The sequence below is a fragment of the Onychomys torridus genome, chromosome 15, assembly GCF_903995425.1.
Source record: "Onychomys torridus chromosome 15, mOncTor1.1, whole genome shotgun sequence".
In the NCBI taxonomy this organism is placed as follows: Eukaryota; Metazoa; Chordata; class Mammalia; order Rodentia; family Cricetidae; genus Onychomys; species Onychomys torridus.
In genome coordinates, this window is record NC_050457.1 from 28,588,913 (window position 1) to 28,607,688 (window position 18,776).

Here is an 18,776-nt window from a genome sequence, read left to right on the forward strand (position 1 = left end):
TTACAAGTACAGATTTTACTCTCTAAGCCATGAGTCATGACAGCGTTTTAAGGAAGGAAATGGCTTTGACTGGGGCTCGGTCTCATCTCTTTCATAATTCTACAATTTTTAAAAGATGAAATTGCTGTCATTAAAAGTGCACATAGAAGATAATTTTAGGGTTTTATGCTCTGGTGTTTATAAATTATGCAATGGCTTATATTTCCTAAAACCAAAAAAAATAATAAAATAAAAAAAGCCTTACTGTTCCATCAGATGGTTCTCAGCATTTATATGCATGTACATTTTTTTCAAAAATGTGATTTGTTAATTTCACTTTATTCTTGATGGGTTTAAATCTATGTTAGTATTGGTGAAGCCCAAATAAATAATTTAAAGTATATTTTAAACGTATAGACTGTGCCATAATTAAATAAGGCCTCCTGCTTTTAATATTTTGTCTCAATTTTTGGAGCTCAAAGTTACGGAAAGACACATCCGTTGGTCCACTCAGGTAACCTAAAGGTGAGCTACTTCTGCAGGCCACATGTCAGTGATACCAGCTGATCATGGTACTAGGTTCAGTGTCTAAGAACAGAGGTGACAGTAATGCCGTGTTTGCTAAGGTCAGGGTCATCTGACTTACTCATGCCCCTCCTTTCAACTTCTGTGTAAGTGCCCAGCATAGCAGGGGGCCAGGATCCCTCTCCTTGGACACTTTTTATGGTATACACAGCCATGTGCAGCTCTGTTTTGCCTTTCCCTCAGATGTGGAAAGTGTGGGCTGCAGTCTTAATTTCTTCTTTGTGCAATTTATGATCCCTTCCCTTGCCTTTCAGCAAAGAAAATAAAGCTGTACTCATTCATGCCTTGACTAAACACTCCACCCAGACGTCCACCTGAGATGGTCTAGAAATATCGTTACTGACTCTTCTATATCAATGCAACACATATTCTGGGACTTCTTTCTCTTCCTTCCTTCCTTCCTTCCTTCCTTCCTTCCTTCCTTCCTTCCTTCCTTCCTTCCTTCTTTCCTTCCTTCCTTCCTTCCTTTGTGGTAGCTCACAGAGCTTTCCTAGTGAGATCTGAACTTGCTTTACCCAGCAGGGCTGCATAAGGGGATGGCTTGACCATGTGTGTGGTTACCAGGTGTTTGGAAGGGTCTGTCTGCACTTGGCTGTGCTGTGTGCTTTGATCTAGCAAGGGTGGGGGGAGGTCTTTTGCCCCACCCCTTGGCATTGTTATAAAAAGCCCCTTTGAAGAGACAGAAGTGGCTGTTGGGTATTGACCCAGGTCCTCCCAAAGCTATCCTGTGTTTCTGTCTGTCTCACTTCCTCCATCTTTCTAGCTACAGATTCCTTATTCCTCTCTCCTCTTCACATTTTTTTCTTGCTTGCTTTCTTCTTTCTTATATTTCTTCCTTCTTTCTCCTCCTCCTTCTTCTTCCTCTTTTTTCTCCTCTCCACCCCCTTTTTTTTTTAAAGACAGAGTTTCCCTGTGTTACCCTGGCTGCCCTAGAACTCCCTCTATAGACCAGGCTGACCTCAAACTCACAGAGATCCACCTGCCTCTACCTCCTGCGTGATGGTATTAAAAGTGTGTGCTACTGCTGCCTGGCATCTAGGGCTTCTTCTTTAAAAAGTTACTGGAAAAGATCAAAAGTGTCCGTGTGTTTTGTTTTTCTGATCTAAAAAAAAACAAAAAAAAAAAAAACCTGTCATTTTTATAATTAAAAATCTCTGAACTTTCATACTTCAATTACACTCTAGCATTTTAATATTTAAACCTTAGTGAAACTATTCTATTTTAATAGGGAAGCCAAATGTAATCATTTAAATAAAATAATAAACATGTATCACTTCCATTACATCAGCCGCATTTCAGGTGCCCAGTAGCCACTGAGATTGGTGTCAATGGTACCAGACTGCAGATAAGAAAACATTTCCATCCCCTCAAAACATAAAGTTAGCCTGAGAGAAACCCATTATTTTGATAGACGCTATGAAAAGTTTATACCCTTGAGCTTTGCATGTACAAGAACCAGGAAGCATTCCTTCTTGATAGCAGACTAAAGAAGCCATGTTCAGTGCATTTTGAAAGACAAATCTCCAGCTGTGAGGTGCGCAGTAACATCGGCTCTAGTTCTCCTTTTTTCTATTGAATTCTGTTTTTAAAACTATGTCTATTCTCCCAATAGATATATTTATGAAGTAAAGTCTTTTGAGATATAAGCTGCTAAAACTTCTTATATGTTAGATGGTAGCATTAGATGGAACTACATTGAATATTTATTAAACCTAAGGAAATCATTTGAAAGTTGTTTTCCAGTATTTAAGATGAGCCGCAGTTTAGTAAAGCTTTTTGCTTTTAATAGTTTGTGTCAACTTTTGGAGCACCTACTGCTTGTAAGTTGCAGAGAGATGCATCAGTTGGTACAAGGTGGTCGGGGGCATGGCTTTTCCTTGGGTAACCCAGAGGTGGGCTTCTTCATCCAGGAGTGTGTCAAAGGTCCAGGCAAGCCTACTGCTCACCTTCAAACTTACTTCTTTTATAACTGTCATTACATACATTCTTCAGGAAATATACCAACAGGATTTGCATTGTATACTTGAAATACAGGATATACTCATTTTACAGGTTATACACTGATAATCTTTGCCATTGAATATTAACTTTTATGAAGGTAATATATTCTAGTTTTACCAAAAATACTCCTTCAAAAACACTGATTTCTAAGAGAATTAAAAGCCTTTGGTTTATGAGACAAGTCCCCCCAAGATTTACTTACCCACTTATTATCTCTTATGGCAGTTAAATTCTATACTGAATAATTGTGAAATGTTGGTAATGAAACAAACCCATTTATTATGCTTCACTGAGGTTGGTTTGTTTTTCTGTCATTGTTGAACTCTTTATTTTGAAGAAATAGCATAGTTTCATATCATACAGAAACTTGACAAAGTAAACTTACACACAAAAACATTTATCAGAACTTTGGTGAGTATTTAAATAAATGAGCTAATTAAAACTGCAGCTGGTCTTGCTTTGTGAGTGGCGAATATTGAAAAAGCAATGTTAGAAGCTGATTGAAAATGCATTCTTGCCAGGTGTGGTAGGTAGCACACACCTTCAATACCAGTACTCAGAAGGCAGAGGCAGGCAGATCTCTGTGAGCTGGCCAGCCTTGTCTACATAGTGAGTCCCAGGATGGCCAAGACTATGTAGAGAGGCCCTTCTCAAAAAGCCAAATAAAATAAAAAGCATTCTTTATTCTTAATGCTCCATCTCTCCAGTAAGCTTTTAAAACAGGGGTTTTAGCTAATTAGCAATATTGATTTGTGTTGTATCCATTGTTTTTTCTTGAGTTATGTCATCGGCTTCATAGACTGTCTCATTTGTTGAATTGGATGCTGCATTTGAAATGAGGCCTTTGGTTTTTCTATTTAAGTTGCCTGCAAATACAAAAGACCAAATGAAATAATTAGTCAAACTTGTGACAGAATTTGTCTTTTCAGCATTTGTGCTTGAATTGTTATAATAGTATTGAAAATAGTTCTGAAAATACTATATTGATGGGTGAGAACCAAGTCCTTTCAGAATGACTTCCAGCCATTCATTCTGAAAGCACAGAGAGATACTCAGTCACAGGAATATGAATTTCATTTCCATGATCTTTTCTCCATGCCTCTATGAAAAGCACACATTTCATAAAGAGGTAACAATTTCAGGGTCACTTAATGAAAATGTGACTGTCCCTACTCTATACATAAATAGAATACACTGCATTAAAGTCAATCACAATGATTTCACCAATCCAAAGGCTTTGCCACCATAAGCAATTTGGATGTGAGTTTTTTAAAAGAATTCACTCCACAATCCAATTCACTCCACAAGCCAATTCACATACTGTATAAAATCCATAATAAGCAAGGGCTGGGGGATGTGGTCTTTACCCACCAGCATTTGAGCTAACAAAGGAGATGTGGACTATTATTCTGTGGATTGTTACTGTGCTTGTATCTTTTATAAGCATTTATTTAAAACACAAAGACTTCAATGTGGGGTGTTGTGGGAGGTGGTTCTGAAAATGTAAAACCTAATGTTGGTTTATTGACTCCTACATGTTTCCTAAGTAATGCTCACATATTTAAATTCATAATATTTGAGTTAAAATTTCAAAGCCTTCTTTCCCCTACTTCATCAATACAGGTTCTGTGTTTTTTATAGAAATGGGGAATCTCTGGGTGTTATTTTCTAACCTAGTAACTTGGATGCTCTAAATTGTCTCCGTTCTGGCAGGTTTGGTTTCCATTATGTATTTCTGTGGCAAAAGCTAGGGGAATTCTTCAAAACTGCCTAGCTATCAAAATACATTCCAGTGTTAAAAATTCTGTTGTTAGCACTTGCAAAAGCCCTTATTCCCCAGCTCTGATTCATTATTTACTTGGCTTCCAGATCCTTCTAAACATGTTAGCTTATCAAGACAATTTCCTAGGTTGGCTTCTAAATCCAAAGCAATTTCCTATTCGAATAAGAAAAGATTGGTTGTAAACACCTGAACACTCCAGAATTTACTCGGGTAAAAATTCAAAAGCACTTTCAATGGGTTTCCTTCCCTCCAGCAGCTTAAAGTAATTGGGAGATACAGAAAAACAGCAAGTGGAGTCCCCTAACATCTTTTGGGGACTATTTTAAGAGAAGGGCCCACTTCAGCAACCTGTTTTTCCTGATTTTCCTTTCATAGAAACTAATCTCTTACCCCGTCAGGTAAGGATAAAGCCTTCTGTCACAGGCTACAACATGGATTTGATTTTAAGTAAGAAAGCTGTAATGCCATTGAACTGCCAAGGATTTGTTACACCTGGCGGGGTTTTCTTATTTAATTTCTATGTCTTTAGTTGAGTACAAATTGCCAAGACCCACCATCATAGTTTCCCCTTCATTCAGTTCCTGGTGGCGAGCTTTCATGTTTCCGCCCTTATTTTGTTTCAGTCTGGCTGCTATATGTAAATTTTAGCCTTCCTGTAATCCTGAATATCATAAGCTGGCCCTTAAAGCTTTGTCCTTCGGCAAAATTTAAATCCAGCTCATCAAACAAAATCATTCTGCCTGTTCTCATTGTAGGGATGCCAGATACTTGTTCTGATAACAGCTAAATTTGTATTTATTTCAGAGCTGGTCCTCAGGAACCAGCTTACCGTGTAATTGTGAACTTAGGTCTTGACAGACATTTCAAATCAGAAAGAGGATATTGGGGACTCCTGCAGGTCTCTGTCCCCTGGCCACCTGGCGGATCTGTGGTGGAGTTTTCCTGACGCTCTTCATGCAGCTTAACCTAGCTTTTAAGCTCTTCAGGAGCTCTAAGCAGCTCCTGGCTGCTACTCTAGCTGGATAGCTTTGGGAAACAATGTCAAACGGAGCCCCCTAAGCCATTCTGTTGTTTTGTGGTGGGGTCAGCTTTGGGTTTCTTGGAACAGTTTCGCAGACACTGCTACAGGCCGTGTGATCAAGAAGTTTGTCGATTGATCATCTCTCTTTCCAAGACTCCATGGGTGGCTTTTTATGGTAGTAAATCCAAATTATCCCCTTTTCCACTAATATCACAGAGAATTCTTTAAAAGTGTTTGTGAAATACAGTTTTACTGAGTAGAGTCAGCAGTCCAATTTAATGAATTTTGAGCACTTTTCCCCACACGTATTAAGTATTTCGTAAAGTGGCTCCCAAACTCATCTATAAATTTACTCTAAAGCCATCAAAGTATCACTTAACTGTTTCAAAATTTTAGAGTGTGATCAAAAATTCATTTGGAAACTTAAGCATTACATACAAAAAAAAAAAAAAAAAAAAAAAGCCAAGATGTTCTTAAAAGAAGCTTGGTGGAAGGAAGGAAAGAGATGGATTCTTGACATTAAAATAACATAACTGCAATAATTTTAAAGTCTATCATAATTTAAGAGTAATCAGAATGAATAATTTAACAGAACATAGTCTAAAAGCAGACCTGAGTACATATAACAATTTACGGTAAGTGACCATTTAGGATGACATTAGAAAGATAGATAGACTACTAGATATTTGGACAACTGACTCATTTGGAAATAAAAGAAGCAGAGTCCCTACTTTGCTTCTATAGAGTTATTAAAGCTTTAAATACATATACATATATAAATAGAAATTGCAGCAGAAGAAAACCTGTAATATCTATGAAAGAATGAATGCCCTCATAGAAAAATATATAAAAAATAAGCAGTGTGCCCCCAAAAATGGCAAACGTGAAAATGTCTGGTTACATAAATTTGAAATAAAATACTATGCTTTGCCAGGCGGTGGTGGTGCTCGCCTTTAATCCCAGCACTTGGGAGGTAGAGGCAGGTAGATCTCTGCAAGTTCGAGGCCAGACTTGTCTACAGAGTGAGTTCCAGGAGAGCCATGACTATTTGACAGAGAAACCCTGTCTCCAAAACCAAAACCAAACCAAACAAACAACAAACAAAACCCAGAAAAATACTATTCTTTATAAAAGTAATAAAATAGATATCTTTAAAGAATAATACTCAAAGCCACAAAGATTGCAGGAAAGTAAGAAGTGTAAAATAGTAAGTTCTGGAGGGTAGGTAGAAACTATACCCACATCTCTTAATATGTGTGCACATGCTGATTAGGAATTCTGCTGTTAAAGATGTTAAGAAAACACTTAGGTGTTCAATGTATCTATAAGAGAATGGTAGAAGCGGAAGCCAGTACTGGAATTAAATATGGGGTATCCACACTTGACTTATAAACACTGTTACCAACTGAAATGAACCAGGCTTCTTGAAATGGTAGGCTCCAGCGAAGGAACAGGGAAAGTACCAAATGTCTTGGAGAACAACCAAAAAAAAAAAAAAAAAAAAAGTGCTCCCAAAATGATGGGCAAACAGGCATGGGATACAATTTGGAAGAGTTTGTTTAATGGCAAGAGAGATGTCTCAGTGGTTAGGAGAGCTTTCTATGCAGTCAGGCGGATGTGAGTTTGGATCCCAGCATTCACGTAAAAAGCCTGTGTATGGCTGTAATCCCAGCACTACAGAGGATGGCACTGGAGGATCACTTGAGCTTGCTGGCCAGCAGCCTAACTCCAGCTTCAGCGACAAACCATGATCCAAGGAAGGAAGGCAGAACCTGATACAGCAGGATACTCAGTGTCTACCTCTGGCTTCTGCATGCAATGTGCATACACTACGTACAATATACAACCAAAAAAACCAAATCATATTAAAAATGACCACTGACAAAATGTAAATCATTCATGGGTCAAAATAAACAATAATAATAATATTTTAAAATCCACAAGTCCATACTAACATTAAAATGAATAGGCAATCCTATGGTTAGAATGCATGTGTTCCTCTAAAAGGCATGTGAAATCAAACAGGCAAGTATTAAGAGTTGAGGAACTTAGGAAGTGATTGGACCATGAGAGTTCTGCCCTTCTGTGTGGAGTTAGCAGTCCTACAAAAGGGTGGAGGGAACCAGATAACTTCTTTTTGCCCATTCTCTCCTTGCTCCATGAGAAGGCACAACATCATGGCACTCACTATTTGAGAAGCAGACATCAGCTCTAAGTGCTCAATACTCAGCCATCTTGATCTTAAACTTCCCAGCCTCCGGAATTGTGAAAATTAACTTCTTTTCTTTATAAATTATGCAGTCTAAACTATTTTGTTTCAGTGGCACAAAGAACTAAGAAAAAATAACAGGGGAGCAATGAAATAATAAATTTAAAAGCTGTAAGAAATTGGGAAGTTGTCATTTATAAGTGTCATCATAATAACAGTTGTCAAAACATCAGTGATTGAGTGAAAATTCACAGAGGAACAGGATATTTTCATGGTTTCAAATATATCACTATAATCATAATAATCAGGCCAGCCAAGATTGTGTGCTGTCTGTGGTACTTTGATATTACACCTTCTGTGTGTTCTTATAAAAATGTATGTTCTTGCTCTCCAATCATGAAAAAACAGACAAACAGAAATTGAGAGATACTGCACAAAATATCTGGCTTTTTTTTCCCCAAAACTGTCAAGGGCATAAAAGCAAAAGAAAGGCCAAGGATTAGAGGAAACAAGAAATAAAAGGATGCAAATGTAATTCTGGACCAGATCTGAGATAAGAAAAAGTAGCTATTGAGATTGGAAAAGTTTAATATAAACTCCAGAGTGTTGCTGCCTCAGTGTTTCATTGCTGACTTGGATGTGTGGGCAGGGTTCACACAAGGGGAAGTATCTCTGTTCTTAGGAAATACTACCAATTTTATAGTTTAAAAGTCATATAGCTCAGAAAATATGCAGAAAGTACCAATGATAGAACTAATGAAGCCAAATCTTAACCATCACTAAATCTGCAGAGAGATATAAAAATGCTTATTGTATCAACAGCAAAAGTCATGGTGCTTTGTGAAATAATGAATGGGTTAAATGATAACAGAGACATTTGTTTATTGGCAAAGAAAGATGCAACTATCATGTTTTTGTTTTTAAGGGAGATGGGGAGAGGGAGGAGGGGGAGACAGACAGACAGGCTGTATGAAGAATCCCACCATATAGCCCAGGCTTGCCTTACACTTGTGACCATCCTGCCTCACCCTCCTGAGTGCTGGGATCAGACCGAGGCTGCCATGTCCTGCTATTTCCCACATTGCTTTCTATGTGATTTAGGGATTCATAGAAAAACCTCCCTGAAGGGTATTTACTGCAGTGCTAACACCTTCCACCTCTGTGCTGAGAGCATTTGCTTGTTTCTCAGGGTTTCCAGGGTTTCTACAATGAACATGAGCAGAAAGAAACTCGAGTTTCTGAGGAAGCGAGAGCATCTTCTAAGAAGAAACACAAAACCATTTCAAGTCACCCCAAGACTCCTTTTGCTCATGGGCACAATAAATGATGATGTGATTTTTCTCCAATATACTCTCTCCGTATTCCATATGCAGTTTTGTTTGCTCTGCATATGTAACTGTGTCTTGCTGCTAATTTACCGACCCTTACTCATTTCTATCTTCCACCTTTCCAAAGCGACCACCAAATACCAGCTTGTGGGTGTTTATTATTTCTATACCATTGTATTATCGCTCTGACCAGTTCTCCTAATACTGCCTGTCTATGTTTTATCAGACACATCACTTCTCAGAGTCCCTGCCATTGATCAGTCCCCATGCCCTCCACAAGACCTACTCAGACCTACTCAATGCCTTGGGGTGAACAGGCTTTATCTTCCTGAAGCAGCAATATTACTTAGGTCCAAATGACAGATGTCATCATTAGAGAAGAGCAAGCTTTACCATGCATTCAGTTGAAAATCCCCACAAAGTTTAAAGCAACAGGAATAATCAAGAGCTGAAGCTCAGAAGGTTTAAGGCAGACCTTCCCCACTCCAGCCCTGAGAACTCTGGGGCTTTGACTTCATTTCTGATACGGCTGTAAGACCTTCCCTATGGAAACATTTGAGAAACGGTGATCTATGACATCATCCTGCTGACTGCTCCGTCATTGGCCCCATGAATATCCTCCCCACAACCTTGAAATGAGCCCTCATGGTGTGAAGACTGTCTTCACATAGGTGTCTTTTGCTTGGCAACTTAGTGTCCAAGGCACAACCATACAAGCCACGGCATTCTTCTGCGTATTGGCATTTGAAATGTACATAACCCAAAATGTAAAAGTTTAAAAAGAAGAAAACAGTTGCAAGCCACAGTGTAAAAGCCCACCAATTGTTCAGTGAGAGGTGCTCAGTACAGGGTAGACAACAGAGGTTATGCCACTAATGTCTGCAGTGATGGCCAGAAGAGACCTACCTGCCTTTTCAAGATCAGTTCAAAGACTGTAAAGTCTCAAGCTGTGTACATTTAAAATCAAAATACCATGCAATGAAAATAGGCTGAGGAAAAGTCCGGGCAGTGTAATCTATGATTAGCTGATTTTAGAAACTATACCATTGTCCCTATATTCATTGTGATATGTACAAGAACACAGTTCCTCTTGTGTGATCCATTCAAATTATCTATAATGAAAACAGTCTCCACTACAAAAATTAATCTAAATAGTTTTCCCAGGGAAGAACACAACAATGGATTACCTAATGACAATGTTCAGCCCTGAAAACATAATTAATGTAATATTAATGTAATATTATACAGAGTGAGTAGGTTGTACTCATGTATTTAGGAGTGTGTGTGTGTGCGCGTGTGTGTGTGTGTACAACAACAATTAATGAAAAAAGAGGACATTGAAAGGGAACAAGGAGAGGCATGTGGGAGGGTTTCAAGGCAGGAAAGGGGAGGGGGAATTATGTAATCAGAATTTCAGAAAATAAAAGAGATAATGTTAGGTATTAATCTAAAATAATGTCACATGCATTTTTAAGAGGAGATAGTGTTGAAATAAAAGGCTTGTAACTGGTGAAATCAATTTTCCCTCAGATATACTACTTACAAGCCAGATTAATTATGCAAACGTTTCCTTATGTTTCCAATCTTTAACACTTTTCTTAAATGCAGTAATACCCATTACTTGTCTTCCCCACAGTATGAACAACAGCATCTCTTGCTAGGTGGTGGAAACACTGGAACGGGCCACTCATATTTAATAAAGTGCACAATGTTTAATTATCATTTCAAAGGGATGATTCAAGAGGAACCCATTTTTCTATTCCAACAGCAAATGGATTACCTATTTTGTTTTGTGCTCTGCACTATGATTTAGAAAAAAAAAAAAATCAACCCACAGGACCAAAATCTTGTCCTTTGAAAGCAACAGCAAGACACTGATTACTTTAAATTTTGTATGCTGCATTCTAATATCCAGACTCTGGAAAGGTCTATTAAATTAACTTACTACCTTGATACAACATTTTTGTGAGGAACAAAGTGGGAAGATTTCATTGCAAGTAAGCAGTCTCATCTAACTAACGTCCTAAAAAGTGCATTAACTGGCTTCATCCACTAAATAGCAAGAAACATGCCAAATATGAATCGACATGCCAATAATTCTGCTTCTGGGTTCACAGAGCAAACATGAAATAAAATGTTGCAATAGTACTTGAGCTAAAACAGGAAAAATTACCACTTTGATTGAGCACAGTGCATTACACAAAGGACACAATGCATGTTCAGTGACTGCAGCAATGACCATACTTGGTCAGTGGTTCCAAGATACAGTCCAGAGAGCAGTAAAGATGTAAGACTAATCAAGTCCATTCCTTCAAGGCATGTTTGAGTGTGATAAGCACCTGGGATATCACAGTGAACAAGCATGACAGAAATTTTCACTTTGCTGAGACTTAGTTTCCAGTCAGAATGTCAAGAAATTTATAGATAACAAATAGAGAAGTAAATAAATAATAGTTAAGTCAAATGTGTAGTCTGTTATGTTAGTAGTAAGTAAGTAGTAACTAAATGTTTGGGGTGGGACATTGACTAGGAAGAGCAGAAAGTTGAGAATGCAGGTGAGGAGAAACTCCTGGGAAAAGGATGTCTCAGGAAAGAGTTACACAGACATAGGAGGAAATGGTGGCAGCATGTGCCAAGGTCCTCACCAAGAAGCTCAAGGAATGGCAAAGGGCCCAATGTTGTTTGGAAAAGGAGGTTAGAAAAAGAAAGACCTAGAAGGCTGACCACAGAAGGTCATGGTGGATAGTTGTATCCATTGAGGGGGTTGGTGAAATATTGGAGTTTGAGGGGTGCCTTAGATTTGAACAGTCTCGCCATCACCGGGCCATGAAAAGTAGGAAGAAGAGACAAGGGAGAAGAGGTAGTTGTCAGAAAAGCTGGGGCTGAGCAGCTGTGTTGTTTTGTTTTATTTTGTTTGTTTTTTTTGTGGGGTGTTTTTTTATTGTTTGTTTGTTTTTTGTTGTATATTGAGACAGGGTTTCTCTGTGTAGTTTTGGTGCCTGTCCTGGATCTTGCTCTGTAGACCAGTCTGGCCTCAAACTCACAGAGATCCACCTGGCTCTACCTCCCAAGTGCTGGGATTAAAGGCGGGAGCCACCACTGCCCAGCAAAGCTGTGTTTCTAACATGCTCCCTCCTTAGGTGATTCTTGGGCATAGGACAGATTCCAAACCATGACTTTCAATCATCTAAGCAAATGAGACAATAATTACTTTTACAGTCTGATGATGTGATAATCACCAATCAATCGCACGCTTGTGCTTGTAGAGAAACTGGGTCAAAGTCACTTGGACTAAATTCAGCTTGGAGCCTGTCAATTCGGCCCCTCATTATCAGTGCTTTGGGAAGAGAACTGCAGAGGGATCTGTCCTGTTGCACTGTGACAAGAGGACATGAGAGGCCGGGAGTTTCTTCTCCTTCTCCTCAGAGGAGACTACAGGTAACACAGGCACACGGTGATGGTGACATATTTGATAAGGTCACAGGGCAGGTACTTCGTAAACGTGACAGATTCCATCATTCAGTTAAAATACGGAGAATTCCTTCATATTTTAGGAAAGATTCTCCTTTTCTTTTTAAATGGAAGCAATAAACACTCATATGCTTTTCTAAATATGTCAACATAGATCCTAAATTTATGTATTATTACCTACATATTATTTAAAATACATTCTGCATACACACATTTCAAAAATTCATGATTGGTGTTTCCTAACTAGTGGAAATCAGTTCTCACAGAATCTTGACAGTTTTATAACAATAGCAGCTGACATCTATATACTGCTTTATAACTGGAACACCTGGAAGATATAGAGACCACAAATTATTCGTAAGAGTTGCTTTCTACTTTATAGTTACATTGTGCACATAGACGTACACCAATAGAATTAATTAGTTTGTTGTCTCTTCAACAACCAAGAATATTCTACTTGTTTTTCAGGTTTTTTGCAAACCTCTGAATCATTTTAGATGCCTCCTGGCTTCTTCACACTAGGTGCCAGTCGGACCACTGACTGACCAGTGTAAAGAGCAGTACCTACTGGGCATGCTGTTGTTTTATGTACTCAATGTCTTAGGTTCCTCCGAAAACCAAAATGTAATTTTTTCAAGAGGATACGTGTTGATAACTAAAAGGGAATTAAATACATCGAAATGAAGGTACTGGCCTGCTGACGTGTTTCCCATGAGGGCATTTGTAGTCTGCTAGTTTTTCTTGAACACAATTCCCTGAAGTATCCTGTCACTCAAGGCTGATTCAACGTGAAGTCTTGCAAGGATACACCATAAACTGAATCTTTAAAGAATGTTCATTCTTAACAGCACGCTCTGTCACCCAGCTGAGATATGGTACAGGTAACTGATTACAAACAGTAGATTCAGGTTACCTTCTAGGGTAGAAGATGCCTCTAGATGCTGAAGTTTAAGGCCATTGTCTAATCGTTGAGGTTTTGTGTACAGAAATAAGTAGCACAGGACACAGACGCTGATGATGAAGGCAAGCAAAACAAGGGCAGCGATTCCCAATCCAACCAGAGCACCAATGCTGGATAAACAGAAAGATGTCATGTCATCCAAACTGCTGTGCACTCAAGTGGGACCAAAGATGTCAGTGCCCATTCTTGCTCTCATTCATTCATAGCCAAATTCTGTTTTCCTATAAACAGTAAGCAAAAATTTTCATCCTGGATTCTTGTCATAATCTGTCTATTGTATTTCAGGACCTTTAAAATTTGTATGTTATTACTAGTATGACATCTATGAGACAGGTCAAAGGTCGCATGATTCTCTAGGAACATCATAAATATCCTAGTCCAATTAATCAAGTTAATCAAAATAATATCACACCTCAGAATGATCAGTTTCACAAATGAAAGATAAACAGGAAAGTACTTGCTTCAATAAGAATCAGGAAACATACTTATCAGAGATGTAAGACTTCTCACTTAGAGATATATATGAAAGACAAAACCACAACCATTGCAAAAGAGAAGAGGGTTTAGTTAAAAGAAAGCTGTTCGCAGAATGTATATGAAATTCACTTTCCAAGTCTGAGATTTTCCTGTCTTTTTCTCTGCACCACATTTGGAGTAATTCACTTACGTGCTTATACATATGGCTAGACACTGAAGTAGCAGTTTCCATAAAACTTGTGCCCTTGGTACTATTAAATAAGAGAGGGAATTTGAAAAACCAGCGTCATACTGAACTGTATGCAGACGCGTGTCTCTTGAGTCTTGTGTAAACAGCCATAATTAGATGTCAGGCTATTCACGAGCAGACTTCAGTCCGTTTCCCCATAGTGTTGTGAATAAGTATTTATGTGTGTTTAGCATGTAGAAAATATTCAACAGATGAGGATAAACACCAATTAACTCACGATTGATCTGCCTGTAGCAACTGGAATGCACATCACTGAAAAATAATGATCGTAGTCTTCATTATCTTGGCTTGTCTTCAGACTTCTGCTTTCCCTCAGGGATTAGGCCCTTGGCTTGACTTTTACCAAAAGGAAGGAGGTGGCAGGGGGAGGGGAGGAAGGCAGAATTTGATCAGGGACGCCTGGAGCCTCACTGCTTTGAGAGGAAGAACAGTATTGAAGGTGACAGGTTGTTTACTCTACTCTGCCTTGATTTGAGGAGATAAAACACCCTTGCACACAAGAGATTGTCTCCTGAGCTATAGGCAACATGGAGTCAAAGTCCAAGAATGTTGTGCTTGATTTATTAACATTGACTCTGCCCCAACCAGCCCTGCATATAGTGAAGACTAGATAGTTTTATGTCACAGTCCAAGCAGAGTTATGTATTTGAACTTGGAGGCTGCCGTACTGATAACCCTTTCCTCTAATAGGATTAGGAAAGAAACCCTTGCACCTTGCCTTCTGCAAACTGTGTCTGGGAGGGTTATGTCCACTTTCCTAGACACAGACACATAAGAATGTAACCCATTTAGTATCACTTTGTGCACAAAGCAGATAGGCGAGGTATTTGGACAGACTCCTGAAATGAGAACCTGGGTGTTGAAAATAATTTTCAAGGTTAAAAAGTGATTTAGTAAATGAAAATGTGTCAGTCTGATGAAATCTAGCATATACATCATGAATGTTCAACATACAAGGTTTTTAAAACAATTTGGAGGAAACCCAAAGAGCATGTTAACGCTGCGCCATGGCTCCATATGTGCCTGCAGATTTCCATGTAAAGATGGGGAGACAGTAGTCTCCTAAATTGGTCATTTCCACAAATACGTATTCAGCACCCACCTGTGAATGGCCCTGCCCAATAAGCCTCATTTTCTGAAGTTCTGGCAAAGGTTACTGAAGGGGACCCTTTGAATTTAGGGGTTTAGATGAGGAGGGAAGACAAGAAAGGACCGGCACTGGGAAGGGAGATTCGTCCTTTTTCCTGGCTTCCCAGAGCAGTTGCTTTGCCAGCCCTTGGAAAGTGTCTGAAGCTGTCATCCTTGCCATGCAATCATTCTCCTACTTAGTACCTTCACTTTCCTCAAGGTAGCTATGGCTGCCTTTCCCTGGTAGCTGTGCAATCTCAATACCAATGCTAGTGACGTCTGTGGAACATGAATTGCTAAATGGTCTTTTAATAAAATACCTGGAGCCAGAAATTGGGGTAAATGCTGAAAGATCTGAGAGACAATGGAACAAGCCACAGCTCACCTTGCCAACTCCACAAATCCTCTGACTCAATGTCTCTGAGTCCTCAGCCAAAAGGCTCCAGCTGAAAAAGCCCGTAGCTAAAAGGGACGATTCTGCTGAAAAGCCTTTAATTCCTGTCTCCTCATGCCTTATATACCTTTCTCTGCCCAGCCATCACTTCCTGGGATTAAAGGTATGTGAGCTTCCCAGTACTGGGATTAAAGGTGTGTGCTATCACTGCCTGGCTCTGTTTTCTCTCCTAGACTGAGTCAATCTCCTGTAGTCCAGTGTGGCTTTGAGCTCATAGAGATCCAGAAAGATCTCTGCTTCTCGAGTGCTAAGATTAAAGGTGTGTGCCACCACTGCCAGGCCTCTGTGTTTAATCTGGTGGCTTGTTCTGTTCTCTGATCTTCAGGGAAATTTTATTAGGGTATGCAATATATCACCACACCTCTGTAACATTTTCTTTTGCACTTGGAACATTTGAAATTAGCAGTGAAGAGCAAAGAATAGAAGATAAATGAAGCTCCAATAAATTTACCTCCCTGCGGTGTTTTCAGAGCTCAGAAATTCACAGGAACCCCTGGTTCAATGTTGCCGTGTGATGCCCTTAGTTAATGTGATTTTTCTGTTTCCCTGACACTGAACTAGCTGTTCATTTTGTACTGATGGAGGTAGACCCCAGCAGGTTGTCCCTCCTTCATGCTCTTACAAACCTTATGAAGGTTTTTATGGCCTCTTCTGCCTGCCACCAGGGGAGGTCTGAAGATCCTGGGCACCGTTTCCAACTGAGTTTGACTTGAGCAGTGCCAGCCTGTGTTGGAGGTGCTTCTGCCATTCAAACACTCACAGATGGATTACCAAGCTAGTCTTGAAAAGCCCAAATAACAGGGCAGTACATCACTTCTTCCTGCAAATAATCTAGGGTGAATAAATTGGTATCATTTTCTGCCAAGTTTTTTCTACTCAAGAATCACTTGATCAGTTGACTTCCCAGAAGGAAGGTAGTCTTTCTGAGAGTTTATTGAAGTTTGCAACACAGAAAAGTAGCATTTGTTCTGTTGCCTCAAAAAATAAGTTTGCTGTTGATCTGGCATGTATGCCAAATTCTGGATCATGATGAGAGAGTGGAGCAATAGTACTGTACACACACACACACACACACACACACACACACACACACACACACGCAATTTATTGTGGAGGGAATGAAAGTTCTTTTCTGTAATAGGATTCCACTCATTCTGTAGACAAAAGAGAAGAATCAAGTCGAAAATGTCAAAGTTTGCTGTCTCTGGAGTGGAGCATTTCATCATTAAAACACCTGCATAAGGACTAACAGAAACAAGGAAAAGCCCCGCTGTAGGAAAAAGAAGCATGAAAGACGTGCCTTTGAAAGTAAAGCCTCTTGACGTCTAGCAATGGTCAAACAGTGCAGGTGTAGGGGAAGCATGTCCAGAAAGGCCATGCTGCCTGCGCAGTAAGAGCAACTCAAGAGCTTTCTTCCCTCTTCAGCCTGGTTGGGCAGTGACACTGTCCGAACCTCTGAGAAGAGCGAGTTGTAAAGCCCAGTTTGTACACATGCACCTGCACACACACACACACACACACACACACACACACACACACACACACACACACTTACTTTAAGGACTCCAGCTGTCCAGAGACACTTAAGTACTCCTCTAGTCCTGAATACCTTAACCCGGGGGGTGGGGGAGATCCAAAGAAGCCTCCTTTCCATTCAAATGTATACAATGAACAAACACCTAAAGAGGAATCAAAACCTCCAGTCTTGTCAGTGGAGCCTCCAGCTTGTCGCGCAAACAGTGGTCCCCGAGGTAGGCTGGGACGCACAGGGTGCCCACTGGTCTCCAGGGTGCCCTGCAGAGTGACCCATTCAGAAGCCCGATGCCTGGGCACAAGGATCTGAATCCAGCGTGCACTGGGAGACCTCCCCATTCCGTCTATGTGTCTCCCACTGGTCACTTTCCCAGGTCCGGAAAGGGTCACCTTTGCCCTGCCCTGCCCCTCCCTGCCCTGCTCCATCCTGCCCTGCCCTGCCCACCTGAGGCTCCACATGTAGCTGTGCTTGTAGGGGAAGTAGCTGCCCGGCTCGCTGCAGCAGTACTTGAGGTCTGCGAAGCCGCAGCAGTAGAGCAGCGCGGCCCCGTCGCCGCGCCGCGGGCACTGGAAGGGCTCCACGAAGCTGCGGTTGAGGCTGTAGTAGCCCGAGCACAGGCGGCTGCTCTCACTCATCGCCGGCTGCTGTGCGCAGGCAGGATCCCCGAGGTGCGTGCGAGGTGCGCTCGGACCGTGCGTCCCAAGCCCGGGTGACTCTGGGCGCCTCCTGCGATCTGGGGGGGTCCGAGTGCTGGGCGCTCAGCCTCCGCGCCCCCTCGGCTCTCCCCGCCACGCCGCTGTCCACGGCGGCGTGCTGGAGCGCTCTGCTCTCGCCGCTGGGTCTCGTCGCTGAGTGGTCCCTTTCTCTGCGTGGCCCGGCCCTCTGCCTCCTCTGCCTCTCCCTCCGACTGTTTTCTTTGCTCTCTGTGGACTCCCCTCCACTTTCATGCACTTCATCCCTAGCCTGTAGCAGTCTTCACGCCACGTGAGAAGGATCTCTTGAGCAGGCACAGCAGAGGTGGACATGGGTGCAGTCTGCACAGGTGCACCCAAAGTGTCATCTTTCTTTGCCCAGTGACATGGTAAATGGAGCCTGGCTCATAAGAGGCTTTCCCTGCATTGACCACTGATCCAGGAAGCCTTAGACTAGCGTTAGTGAGGGTATGGGGTGTTTGTTCAAAGCCGAGTAACAACATTCTCTCAAAAAACTAAAACGTACAGTCGCAGTCCCACGTTGACCTAAACTACATGGAAAAGGGAGGAAAGGCAAGAGATGGCAGAAAAGAAAGTGAGAACCTTCTCGAAAGGGAGGCAGAAAGGGAAGGAGTCGAGGAAAGAGACTTTCAGTCACTTGAAAAGTGCAGAAGTACTTTTGCCTATGATTCTCGTTTTCCTAAGTGGTTTGTTCAATCGTTTGAAATAACGGTAGTGATATGTGTTTGTTACAGCAAGTCAAACAATACTGAGGAGTATAAAGACAAAAATAACAATAGCCTTAATATGAGACTAGCGCTCACAGGATTTCCAGGACAGAACATTGTTCCTTATCATTTTCTCCTTCCTTCCAGTGGCCATGGGCTTGATTGGAAGGCAGAC

The 18,776-nt window shown here is 40.8% G+C and overlaps 1 protein-coding gene across 1 annotated transcript; it reads right to left on the reverse strand.

The window, feature by feature from the left end:
* Nucleotides 1–3,136: 3,136 nt before the first annotated feature.
* On the reverse strand, nucleotides 3,137–18,014 carry Shisal2b (shisa like 2B). The gene is made up of 3 exons (XM_036207372.1): nucleotides 17,626–18,014; nucleotides 13,291–13,448; nucleotides 3,137–3,431 (listed from the first exon to the last, which is right to left on the reverse strand). The coding sequence occupies exons 1-3, from the start codon at nucleotides 17,814–17,816 to the stop codon at nucleotides 3,298–3,300; spliced, it is 483 nt and encodes a 160-aa protein (XP_036063265.1). The 5' UTR covers nucleotides 17,817–18,014; the 3' UTR covers nucleotides 3,137–3,297.
* Nucleotides 18,015–18,776: the final 762 nt, after the last annotated feature.

Coding starts and splice junctions, on each gene's coding strand:
- Shisal2b (XM_036207372.1), bottom strand. CDS start 17,816: ATGAGTGAGAGCAGCCGCCTGTGCTCGGGCTACTACAGCCTCAACCGC. Junction 13,449..17,625: donor AGCTACATGTGGAGCCTCAG/GTGGGCAGGGCA, acceptor CTGTTTATCCAG/CATTGGTGCTCTGGTTGGAT. Junction 3,432..13,290: donor GGCATCTTCTACCCTAGAAG/GTAACCTGAATC, acceptor TTGTATTTGCAG/GCAACTTAAATAGAAAAACC.